General features: G+C 35.9%; 1 protein-coding gene across 6 annotated transcripts in view; it reads right to left on the reverse strand.

Annotated features, from left to right (window-relative positions):
• STRN (striatin) overlaps positions 1 to 12,204 on the reverse strand; it is a 68,115-nt gene that overhangs the window by 27,438 nt on the left and 28,473 nt on the right. For all 6 annotated transcript variants that reach the window (XM_064414769.1, XM_064414771.1, XM_064414768.1 and 3 more), the window contains exons 6-7: positions 4,602 to 4,737; positions 2,804 to 2,939 (exon numbers count right to left, since the gene is read on the reverse strand). In XM_064414769.1, the coding sequence (XP_064270839.1) occupies positions 2,804 to 2,939; positions 4,602 to 4,737 (272 nt within the window). The remainder of the gene's footprint in view (positions 1 to 2,803; positions 2,940 to 4,601; positions 4,738 to 12,204) is intronic.

Below are 12,204 nucleotides of genomic sequence, written 5' to 3' on the forward strand. Positions count from 1 at the left end.
CCTTATTATTTAAAGATCAATTCCTTTCAGACTAAGTTTGCTTTTTACATCGATAAGCTAGATCTTCCAAAATACAAACAACAATAAACTTATCTTCAGACTAAGCTGCAGAACTTAAATGTCTGTAGAGGAAGCACAACATTATCAACCACAGTCTGAAGGAGTCACTATGACTGGCCAGAAGATAAAAACCACACATAGGTTATTAATGTGACTGACTTGTCAAAAACAAATAATGCTAATAAAGTCCTAGGGATCCTCTACCAACATCAAATTCAACAGGATTCAGCAACATATTCCTGCAGCAAAAGCAACCAACAATATCCTGGGCTATATTAACAAGAATGTAACCAAGAGGGTGAAGGCCTTGTGTTGGGCACTTGTGAGACCACAATTTGGAGTACTGTATCCAAGAAAATATTTTTAATGCAGAAAACCTTTCAGGTAGAGTCCTAAGTACCTATTATTGGCATAGTGTAGCAAGTCTAAGGCAGCCACTAAGACTGCTCAGGTAGCTGGAGCAGATGAGCTTCAAGGAGGGGCTGAGACTACTGTGAGACTTCAGTGATGCCAAAAAAAGGCATCTTAGTATGGTTTCTTCTAACTACCTGATGTACAGATGTTGAGAAAACAGAGCCTGACTCTGCTCATATTTGCATCACAGAGGGAGAAGATACTTTTTAAGGTGATCTCTCACTCCTTTGAACCTTTCAGTCATGATCCTATACTCAGGGAATGTCAGATTAACTTAAGAAAAAGTTTAGCAATTTAAGTCTTTTAAGAAAAGCTATGAAAATAAGCATTAGTAAGCTGAAGAGAGTCTCTAAAATAGATTGTATATGGGCTAAGTCATGTCCTCTTAATGCATGTACTTCAATTACCACTAATGAGCAAGAATTGCATAAAGAATTCAAAAAATATATGAAAAAATCATATTTCAGAGAATCAAGTATCTAGTCTTTCTGGAGTTAGGTTTAAAGTTTTAATCATGCTTTTTCTCCCTGGCTAGACAAGACGTTTTCCCTCCTCCAGCAAAAACAAAAAAAAAAAAAAAACCAAAAAAAAAAAGAAAAAAAGAAAAAAGTTTAAATAGATTTTTATTAGGTTGTTGCCAGGAAAACACCCAATATATTAATTTTCTGCAGATTGTCCCAGCATGCTTCCAACATGTCCCACAGATACTACTCAACTTCAGAAGTGGATCCTGAACCATGGATATTCAATGCTTAATGGCTTAAAAATTACCAGAAAACATCGGAGGACCTTTCAAGCCAAATGGGTTCAACAGATTACTGTAACTGAACAGTAATTCCTGGAATCCAAAATGAAGAAAGAATTTCCTCTGCTGCTGCTGTCCCTCACTACAACATCACTCTACTGTACTGCATTTAACAGTTTCATTTAAACTGACCTAAGTGATTTGCAACAGCAGTGCCTTGAAAAGCTTAGTCTTATATAGTTACCACAAAAGACACAGGCTGTGAAAGAAATAATTGAAAAACATGAACATCTCCAACTCAAAAAAAACCCCTTCTGCATTTCTGAAAATTAAAAGGATTACTTTTAATAATAATTTATTTTAAGTGTTAGAATTCTGCCCACTTGTACTCAGCTGTCATCAATGAAAGCAAAAATAAACCAGAAGTGTGAATTTGACAACAAAAAGCTCCTGTTGGCATACTGACTTTTTGGTGACACAAGCAACAGCTGCACTGACCCTGCATAAATGGATAAAATTTTAGTATTAAAGAGCAGTATCCTTCTTTTTTTTTTTTAGAGAAGTATTTCTAGATTTGTTTGGCAAATGACTGCTGATATCTAATGATCAGCAGATACTGACTGCTGTATCTAATGATATTGTAACATCCTCTTAAGCAGAGACTACACCACACTGAACAGTAACTTGGAGTCCAGCCAGGAGATGGACATGGCTTCAGTGAAATACAGCATCTCGGAGATGCTCATGGGAGAGCCACAGCTACCATGGCCTATCGGTCTGTCACAGCTGCAGCTCCATTATAAAGCTCAATTATTTCCCATCATCTCCAATAGCTCCATGTCCACCTATCCTTTAGATTTTCCAGAGCATCTTAAATAGGAATCAACTTCCCATCAAGATCTTTAAACAGTTCTCTTCTTTCTCCCCTTCTCTATACCGAGGATTTAGGCAGAATAATTATTCAAGGTACAGTGCAGATGGTGGCAGTTCAGGTTGCAGGACATGAACCTCAAAGGACAGAGAGCAGTTTGTGAAATGTCTCTCTATGACTAGTGGCCCTAAAAATATATTATTCTGCTAAATTATAAAAGAAAGTTTGAGCAGATGAAGAGTTCATATTAACTAAATTACTAATCCACAATAAGAGTACAACTAATTTGGATTTTATGACTCATATTACTCTCTGCTTCAAAGTGGGAGAAAGCAAAGATGACAAAATAACTTTCATATCATAATTGTAAAATACAGCTTTATCAGAGCCCTTCATATGCATGGGTCACTGGAAAAATTCATTGAAATACCACTCATAAAATTTAAATTCTATCTGCCTTAGAATTAATGAAAAGGAAAAATGACCTGAGGCAGAAACCTTGAAGAATCTTTACATTGAAGCAGTTTACAGAAAAAATGAGAATATTGTATCAAGAGGACTTCAGTCTACCTATTATTTACTGATAATAAAATAGAAATAATGAAAATATGTTGTGAACCTGACAGAGATATCATTCAATAAATTGATCAGTCACAATATGCTCTTAGCACACTTTTTTTTTCCTCCTGGTATGATCCATCAAATTTCCTTACCCCAGTCTGTTCCATCTCCCGAACTTCTAGATTCCCCATCACCATCATCTGAGGTAACCAAAAAGTCAAACTCTTTCAAAGCTTCTTCTGTATCTCTGTCTTCACTGCTGTCAGATAGCACTCTTTTCCTTACAATCTGAAGGGTCAGAAAGTACAGGGAAAAAAATGCTGAATTAAGTTACAAACACATTTTTAGTCCAAGCAGTACTGTCTTGTCCTCTACACAAAATCCAAACAGGAAGTTGAAGAGGAAGCAGAAAAGTACACATTAATAAGCAAATCTGGAATAGTACTCACACTTTGTTCAAATTTCTAAGAGAAAATGAAACTTGTGTGTAACTCTTTCTTCCTGTGACCATCAATAATCAATCACATAGATAATGAACCTACACTAATCTACATCACTACTGTCTTTTTCTTTAATATGACAAATTAAAATAAACCAACCCCAAACCCCACAACTGATAAGAGCTGATTTTCTTAGACTTTATAAGTCATTCCATCCTGAAGGCTTTCTCAGATGTTTTTGCTACTTAAACATGTTGCTTTTCATATTTAAATTGCATTTCCCTCTCAGATTCAAAAGCAAATTCTGGTAAAAGAAAAAAATATACAATTTAATGAATAATTTAATTTTAAGTTTTCCACAAATAATTTACTTTCCCCTCAATAGTGAAAACCAACTAGATTCCTTGCAGTTATTTGACCAACTGGTAAGCTGATACCATCACACATGAAAACCACACCACAATTTTTACTTCTACAGAAACAGAAAATTTACATTAATCACTATGTTTTGACTTGGACCCTTGCTAAGGGTCAGTCTGTAAAGACTCCAATACATAGTCCAACATCCCACAGCTCATGAGGATGACTGATCATATTTCCTCCACATACAATGAACCAATTTCTAAACCTGAAGCAATTCTAAACTTCAAGCTTCAGCAAGCTTAGTGAACATACTGTATTATACAAGACTTAACAGAAGAGTCTCAGACATCAGTTTACAGTCCATGAATTACAGGAAATATCTGAAAAGATCCCCTTTAAAAATGCCATAAAATTAATTGCTTTTTTAGTGTTAATTCTTGAAACTGACCATAAAAACAATCACATCCATCATCTCGTATCTGCTTCGATTTTTAGGAACCACAATTCACTGAATAAATGTTAATTTTAAAGAAGAATACTGATTGCATGTATCTATGTGATCATATGAACAAATCATATAGCAAAGTATAGATCACGAGTGAGATTAAGACATTCAACTGAACAAACAAAAGAATTTCTTAATTACAGTAGAGTTCTTCCAGTTACACTTCTTCCTTCCACAAGCTATAAATACAAGTGTATTTCAGTTCTGTACTCTACGTCAAATTTTTACAGGTAATTTATGTATCACTAATTTTTAATAAATATTCAAGAATAATTATTGACATGCAATGCTAAGAACAATAACTTCAAACGAAGCTGAGAACTGTAAAAAAGGACATCTGATACCTTAAAAATTGTGTTCCAGTATATATCAAAAATACTAGTCAGTACGGAAGAGTAAAGAGACAATTTTGGAAAAATTTAATCTAACTTAGAGCAATAAAGCATAACTTGTATGCTTTAGAAAAAAACTTTAAAATGCATATATAATTCCTCTTATGCACACATGCTTGGACAGAACATCATAAAGATGCATTAATGATTTGCATGTGTACATACACAGTCATATACTTTGCTTATAGGCACCTCATTAATCTCACTTTTCCTGTTCTTCGTAACTTTTTCAATTATTTTTTCCACTCACTGTTGCAGTATCAATGATTGTTTTCTCTCTTCCTTCAATATCTTCTTCATCTTCCTCATCACTAAAGTCTGCAGCTGCATTTTCAAGAAACTTGAACGTCTCTAGCAGAGAGGCAGAGTCAGTCAATTCAGGTTTCCTAAACAACAACAACAATCACCATCATGAGAGAAAAGAAATCCCAGTGAAGTCTCTTTTGCAATTACTAAGCTGTTCTGTATTATTATGTCCAACAACATATAAGACTATAATAAGCCTACAAGTAAAAATGGGCTGTTAACAGCTAAAAATTCTGGTGGCTAAAAAACTAAACAATAGACATAAAGTGTACTATTAGAGCCAACAATTATTCTTAGTATGGCTGCCATTACTAGGACAGAGACTTCAATTTTTTATTCAAAAAGCATTTTAAAGCAACATTCATCTGACACGTGCCCAGAACAACATCAATACAGCTATGCCATTACTGAAAGCCTCAGCAACAAGGACATGAGCCACAGCTACCAAACTGGGCTCCCACATGTACATCAGGGTACAGGAAAACTTTGCTACTGCTCGCTGATGTTCCTCATCTTGCTGGGAAACACTAAACTCTACATCTATGATTCAATAGCTTTTAAGATATGAGAAATATGCCACTATAAAAGAATATAATGGGAAAATATAATTGATGACTAAATAGTATTTAAATTTACATTAAACAAATAAGGAAATGGATGAAGATTGGGTAAAATTATGACTGTGTTGGCAGAAATTTAGGCAGTGGCTCAGAACAGGAAGCATAAGGGTCATTATATTAACAACCAAAGAGGAAGAATCCAAGAAACAGGACTGTAACAATTACTAAAACTCTGACAAAAGTACAGATAAAGCAGTCCTAAAATTATCAACAGGATCTGTGTTTTCTACAGAGAAGATGCACTTCTCCATCAACCCCTGAAAGATACAGTGAACAAAATTCATTCATTTTGAATTGTTACAATTCCTTCAAGTAAAACCTGGTACATTCTTTAGATGGCTTTGAAGCAGTGAAGACAAGCTTTACTGTTTTCTTACCTTTAATCAGTAGACAGTTTTTCATAGTTCATCACTAAATGCACGTCATCTTGATTCTCACAACCACTGAAACAGCAGAAGTCTCCCCCTCTCTGTTTTCAGAATTGTAGCTCTAAATATGCAGTCACCCTTAGTACCAGCAAGTGCCTTGCTTCTGCTAACCTTTTCCTAAGGGTCAATCAGCTAACACACCTCTACAGTAAGGCCTTGTAATCCCCCTGCAGTGGGAACACCTGATCAGCTGTCCATCACCCACTTACTCCAGTGCTTCATCACAACACTTCCAAAGGTCTATTCCAGGAAGCATCCAAGGGCAAAAGCTCTGATGTGCAAGAAGGCATGATAAGCAGCACACTTCCTTCTTTGCAAAGTCTCTGCTCAAGCAGTTCTAGGCTTACATGACAACAATCAGCAGTGGTGGCTTCTCCATAGCCCCAGTATATCTGCATTTCACTAAGACAGTTTGCTACTCTACTTTTTTTTTCATTTACTCACCATTATTGCCCAAAAATACCAATAGAGATTTCACTTGCCATTAGAAATTCTGCATACAGAGCAGCCTCACAATATATATAATATACCTCGATGTACATTATGTTTTCATGGTCATGGTTATGTTTTTTCCAAGAATATTCCTTCCACTTCTCTAGATCTTAACTTAGATCTAAGAATAATCTTAAGCATGCTTCAAATTTGCCCTGCTTCCAGCAGTATTGTGACCCTCATTTCTATGACAAACCTGAAAACACTGTAATATTTTTTTTTCCTTAAGTCATCAAATTACTTTGATGTGTAACACTTGTAACACCTCATGAATCTGTAGTAATAATGTACATTTTCACAGAAATCCTATGGTATGGTTGCCTTGCTGTTTCCAACACAAGCACTGGGAAACATGGTAGCTAATTTATCATGTATTTCAAAACTCCTGCACAGTACAGAAATGTACAGTCACCATAGTGCCATAGAAGATTATTTATGCTAAGACACAACTTCCAAGAAAGAATTCTTAAAAACCAAAAAGGAAAACAGAAGACAGAATATTTAAACTATCCAAGGGTTCTACAGGAAGACAGTTTCAAGCTGACAGACACGCTGATTTCCTATACTGTACCCCAATAAACTTTAGCAGTCAAATCAAAGGTTATTTAGTAATTTGAGGTATTTGTCATCCTTTAGCAGCATATTAACATAATGTATTTTGGATAATGCTGTCAGCATGAATACTTTGGAAGAACATAAAATGTATTGAAGAAAAATGTCTAGCCTTAGCTAATTTATGCTATGTACTTTGATGGATATTTCAACCTTTCTTGCTTCATTAATTTTCCTGGGGTTTTTTTCCATTTTTTCTCCTAGGGGTCATTCACAAGCACAAACTCAAAAAAGTATAAGGGTCAAAAATATATTCAGAGATGGGGTAGTAAAATAAATAATTTTAAATTCCATTTTAGAAAAAGAAACGCAATTTGACATTTCCAGGGCTTTTGTAGCTTCGAATATTTTTTTAAAAAAATCAATGGGTGAAAACAATAGAATCAAGCTCCAAAAGTGGAGACTGATACAAACTGTGGTATTACAAACACAAGTGAGGCAAGGCTCAGGGCCCGTTGCAAATAAAGAGAGACCATAAACTCTACAAAGGTCTCAACAAGGACAATTCCTTTTTTCTGGACTGTCCTGCATCACAACATATTTAATGAAGAACATAATTTTCAAAGTACAAGAACTTTGGTGCAGCTTTTTCCTTCCTCCCCAGCCATACTGTCTAAAGAAAACCAGCTGGGGAAGAATGAACCAGAACCCCAGACAGCAGGAGAAGCTACAGAACCTGCCAAAGCAGAAAGCACAGAGCAGCCAAACTGCAGCAAGGCCTCCCTCAACCTGTGCTCCCCAGCTGCTTGTTCTGAATCTCTTTCCCACTGCTCCTTCCTCGGCTGCATGCTCTAACAGCACTTTTGCATGCTTTTTTCTCCAGCACCTTTGTCTTCTTTCCTTGAAGGTCTCGTCCCAGGTGACTGAACACCTCCTAACCAACCCAACAAAAATAATTTAAACAGTATTGTGTCTTCTATCATTAACTATACTGTTAACTCTGTCCATTACATCCTCCTTTTCAGTAGCCTTATCCAAGTAGACAGGCAATTCTTTGGGGCAGAGATATTACCCTGCCACTCCTGCCTACCCACAATTAGGTACAACAGGACTAACTGCTTCTTGTGAGCATAACAATAAGCACTGCCAGAAGGTAACTGCAGCTGGACTAATGCTGCTGGGTTTTCCATCTTACTACAACAGCTGGGCAGTGCACAGATTTTGCGAATATCACTCTTGAAACAGGGAACTTCTGATTCCCAAAGATAAGGAATGTTTTCCTGTTTAAAACATATAATTCTTGTTACAAATGGGATGGTAACTGAAGTACTTACGTCCCTTAAAGTAACATGAAACTGAAATCACATGAGTATTTTCCTCCTCAGGAGAAGCTGACAGAATTCTGAGCAGTTGTGATGGCTGTGAAAATCTCATCTAAATTTGTATTTTACAGGCTGTTCAATTATTCAGATTTGTGTTAACCCCTTGGCCTCTTTAAGACTAAAAATAATAATATCTTCCCATGAAATCGAAAAAAAATGATTTGTGGATATCCAACATATACTATTTAAATACAGCAAGCCTGGCATTGCTGGGCTCTGCGGACGATAACAACTCTTCAGTAACAGGACTCGAGACACTATTTTGTGTAAAAAACACAGTTGGTTCTGACACTGAAATATTACCAGCTTTAAAAAATGTATAGCTCAGACTGAACACATCTGCTCTCAACATTTAATATTCATGATCTTAACACAAATGCTGTTCCTTACTGAGTGAAATGCAGAAGCCATAACCTACAGGCAAGGTGAAGTTCTTTTGTGGAAACTAAAACAGCATGCTGATGATGCTGTTTTCCAGCTCCCAGCATGATCCAGAACATTTCAAATCACAAAGTCAAGTTTAACTTAGACTAAAGTCACATTATAGACATGTATTTTCTTTGTAACTAATACACTCTATATTTCTATCATTACCTTCTCCTTTGTTGATAATAACCTGGAAAGTCTGTGGTCATGTCCAGAGAGAGTCTCAAACTTCTCCCATGAACTGTCCAACCACAAGGCCATTAACTGGCTCAGTCCTACTCACAGCTTCAAAGGAAAGAGTAGAAGCTTTTTTTGTTAGTTTATTTTATCCAAGACATACACAAGTTATCTTAAATAAAACCAGGATTTTATTGATAAATTCAGAAGCAGGAAGAAATACCACAATAAAGTTAAATAAATACAAGTTCAGCTTAGGCTGAGAAATGTTCCTGGGAGGTTGTACAGCTGGAAAGAACCTGTTGTGACCCAGGATTCAGAGCTGTTCTACCATACTCTTTCCTGAGCCATATTACTTGGTTCAGTTTCCTATTACTATCAAAATAGCTACTGCATAGTCTTCATAAGTTTTATTAATTCCCCACAGAATTTAGGTATCACAAGTTGTTTTAAAAAAGTCTTTTCAATGTGGCTAGTTAAATTCTATCAAACTGTACTCATTAAATAAATGCATGCAAATTCAATAAGGAGTGATTTTAAGAACAGTTCATTAGATGTTCAACACTAAAATCTTTCATAATGCAGCACAGAAAATATCAAAATAATTTATAGAACTACAGAACAGTTAAAATGATCAACATTTACACACAATGAACACAGGCCAGGCTAACAGTCTGTCATAACCTTTGAAATCTCCTATGAAGTCACACCACACAATGCAAAAACTAGTGCAATATGTATTACAACTGGTAAGCAACACTTACAAAATGGTTTGCATACAAACTGGAATCGCAAAGGAATGACATTTAAAAAGCAAGGACCACTTCTCTTGCCAAATCTGGTCAGCTAACTATAATATAACAAACAAATAGGCTTTATAAAGAATAAAAAAACCTAATATTTGAGGTACCAGAGTAACCCTTGTAAGTTATTTCTTCATTCACCTCCCCTCTCTTTGCTTCTCTCTCTCTCCAACTGCACAATTCTGTCTCCTTCTCCCCATTCTTTCTGTACCATGAGTCTTATGTGACATTTCCAAGAAGCATCTCTCAAACTCTTAAGCCATAGAATGGTGCTTATTAAAAGCATGGTGCATTTGTACTTCTTTCTTCACAAAAAAACCCCAATTTATCTACTTTTTTTTCTGCTTTAGTGCACCTGTTGAAAGTGTCCAGACCTGGTCTAAATCAGATACCTTTGAAATGCCTGTTAGGTCACTGCAAGATGGAGGCAGGGAGAAACAGAAAAAAGGTGAAAAAATATTCCAAAATCTATTTGCTTTATTCCCTTTACTGGTTTGGTTTGGTTTTTTTTTTTCCCTTTTTGAATTCAACATCTACTTGCATACTATTTTGGAAATCTTTCTTATGACAGCTATTAACTGAGGTTTATAAATTCAGAGGTATTTTCCCAAATAAACCATTTTATAAGCTACTCAACAAACAACATTCATCAGCCAGTATGCAGCATTTTCATTACTTGGGCCAGTGTTAATAGGATTTAGAGATGCAAAAGAGTTATTAAGGTCTTCTGGCATACAAAGATGTTCATTCACTAAAGCGTCAGTTGGAATGACTTGATGTGTATCAGAAAGATAACGTTTTCAAAATTTTTAATTTTTGAAATGGTCTTTAGATTTGCTCTCAAATGCTGAGGTTTGATGCCATTTTGCTCAAGTAAAGTATAGGCAGTGGAAGCCCTTGGCAGTTCAATAAGAAACGGAAAGGCAGCAGGGAAGTTTAGAGAGAGACTGATACATCACTCAGGACCATTTTTCTTTAAGAAGTTTCTATTGGCTATTTATAGCTCTAATCATCAAACCCTTAGCAAGAACTAATCTATACCATTTTTATATATAGACATTTGTATCTATGCATATATATGCACGTTTGGTATATCCTCATTCCTTTCCAGTTCTATTCCTTTATTATATTTGCTTCCACTCATACTAAATGGTAGTCAAATACACACCTTCAAGAAGGTAAACTAATTTGACTATTCAGGTTTCACTCAGTAAGATAAAGCTAAAAATGAGGTAATAAATGAACTAAAAGATACTTAAGTACTCTCGTGTTTTCAAGGCTACAAGCTACATTTGCAGGCAGCTTTCATTTCTGTTTCAGTTTGTTGGGGGAAAGCACCCATTCCTCTCACTGCAATTGTTAGGAATTTAAACCATTATTATGAGGTTATTATTTTAGTATCTGTTTTTGAGTCCAGTCATGCCAAGTGGTACTTATCTTTTGTAATGCAAGTGAGCTGATTGAAGAAACTGAAAACTGATTCCCTTTTAAATTCCATGAAATAAGTGAAAACAGGTCTATATCTAGCTCACGTTATCATATTAACATTTCATTTATGGATTCAAAATCTTGCAGGGTGCATTCAAAATCCACATGGTGTCTTTCTTGAGTGCTAAAGTTTTCAAGAGGATCTGTACATCAGCAAATAAATAGGCAATGTAAGAATACAAGTCTGGCCAAACATGCAGCAGCTAGTAACACAAAGTCTGAGGCTACTTCACCTAAGGATGAAAAGAAACTGCTTTGGCTTAAAACAGAGTCAGACAGTAGTGTGTTCATCACTGTACCAAAGGAAGGGGTTACTTCTCTGATGTAACTGCAATAATTTAGGATATACAAAACTACGCTGAGAAGTTATGAGGGACCGGACAGCAATTCTGTAAAATAATTAGAGCCCAGCAGAATTCAAGCTACATATCCTCTGCTGCAAATAAATATTATTGTATTCAGTATTTGCATTACACTAACCATCATATGCTTCAACATACCAAAGCAAACAGCATCAGCTTCACAATAATCACCCCAAACATTCTCACTAGCCTTTCCCACGGACAGGCTCAACTCAGTGTTGGCAGCCCAAACACTGAGTGTCCAAACCTCGGCTGTTGAAATAGGTACAAAGGACAGACAACAAGATAAAACTCATATAATAGGCAAGTGCTGCTGTAACAACTTAAAAATCTGTAAGCTGTAGTAAGCTGAACAGAGGAAAAACATCCTCCCTACATACCATGAAGTATACACTTCACACATCCCCAAGGTCAGAGGAAAAATGCCAGCAATTACCTTTAAAACAATCAAATGCATTAAAAGATACCTAAAAATAAGCAAAGTGTGGGTTTCCACTATGTTCAGAGCAAGTCACAAAGGTATTTCTGAGGAAGGCTGAATAGCAGCAAAAAGCACTATGCACAGATGAATATACTTTCACAAAAACTGTGCTAAAATCAGACTGTGTTGAGAAGTAGATCAGCTCTTCCATTTTTCCCTGGAACTTTTTGCAATACTAATTTATTTTGTGTTCCACCACTTTCATTTCACTAAGAAAGTATCGGTTGACTATCAAACAAATAATGAAAACATAAAGGAAGTCTGTTTCCTATTGTTATTACTGCCTCTCTCCTCTCCAAGAGATAACCATATGGCAGCATAGAAGCATCAAATACC

This window comes from Passer domesticus, chromosome 3, assembly GCF_036417665.1.
Source record: "Passer domesticus isolate bPasDom1 chromosome 3, bPasDom1.hap1, whole genome shotgun sequence".
NCBI lineage: Eukaryota > Metazoa > Chordata > Aves > Passeriformes > Passeridae > Passer > Passer domesticus.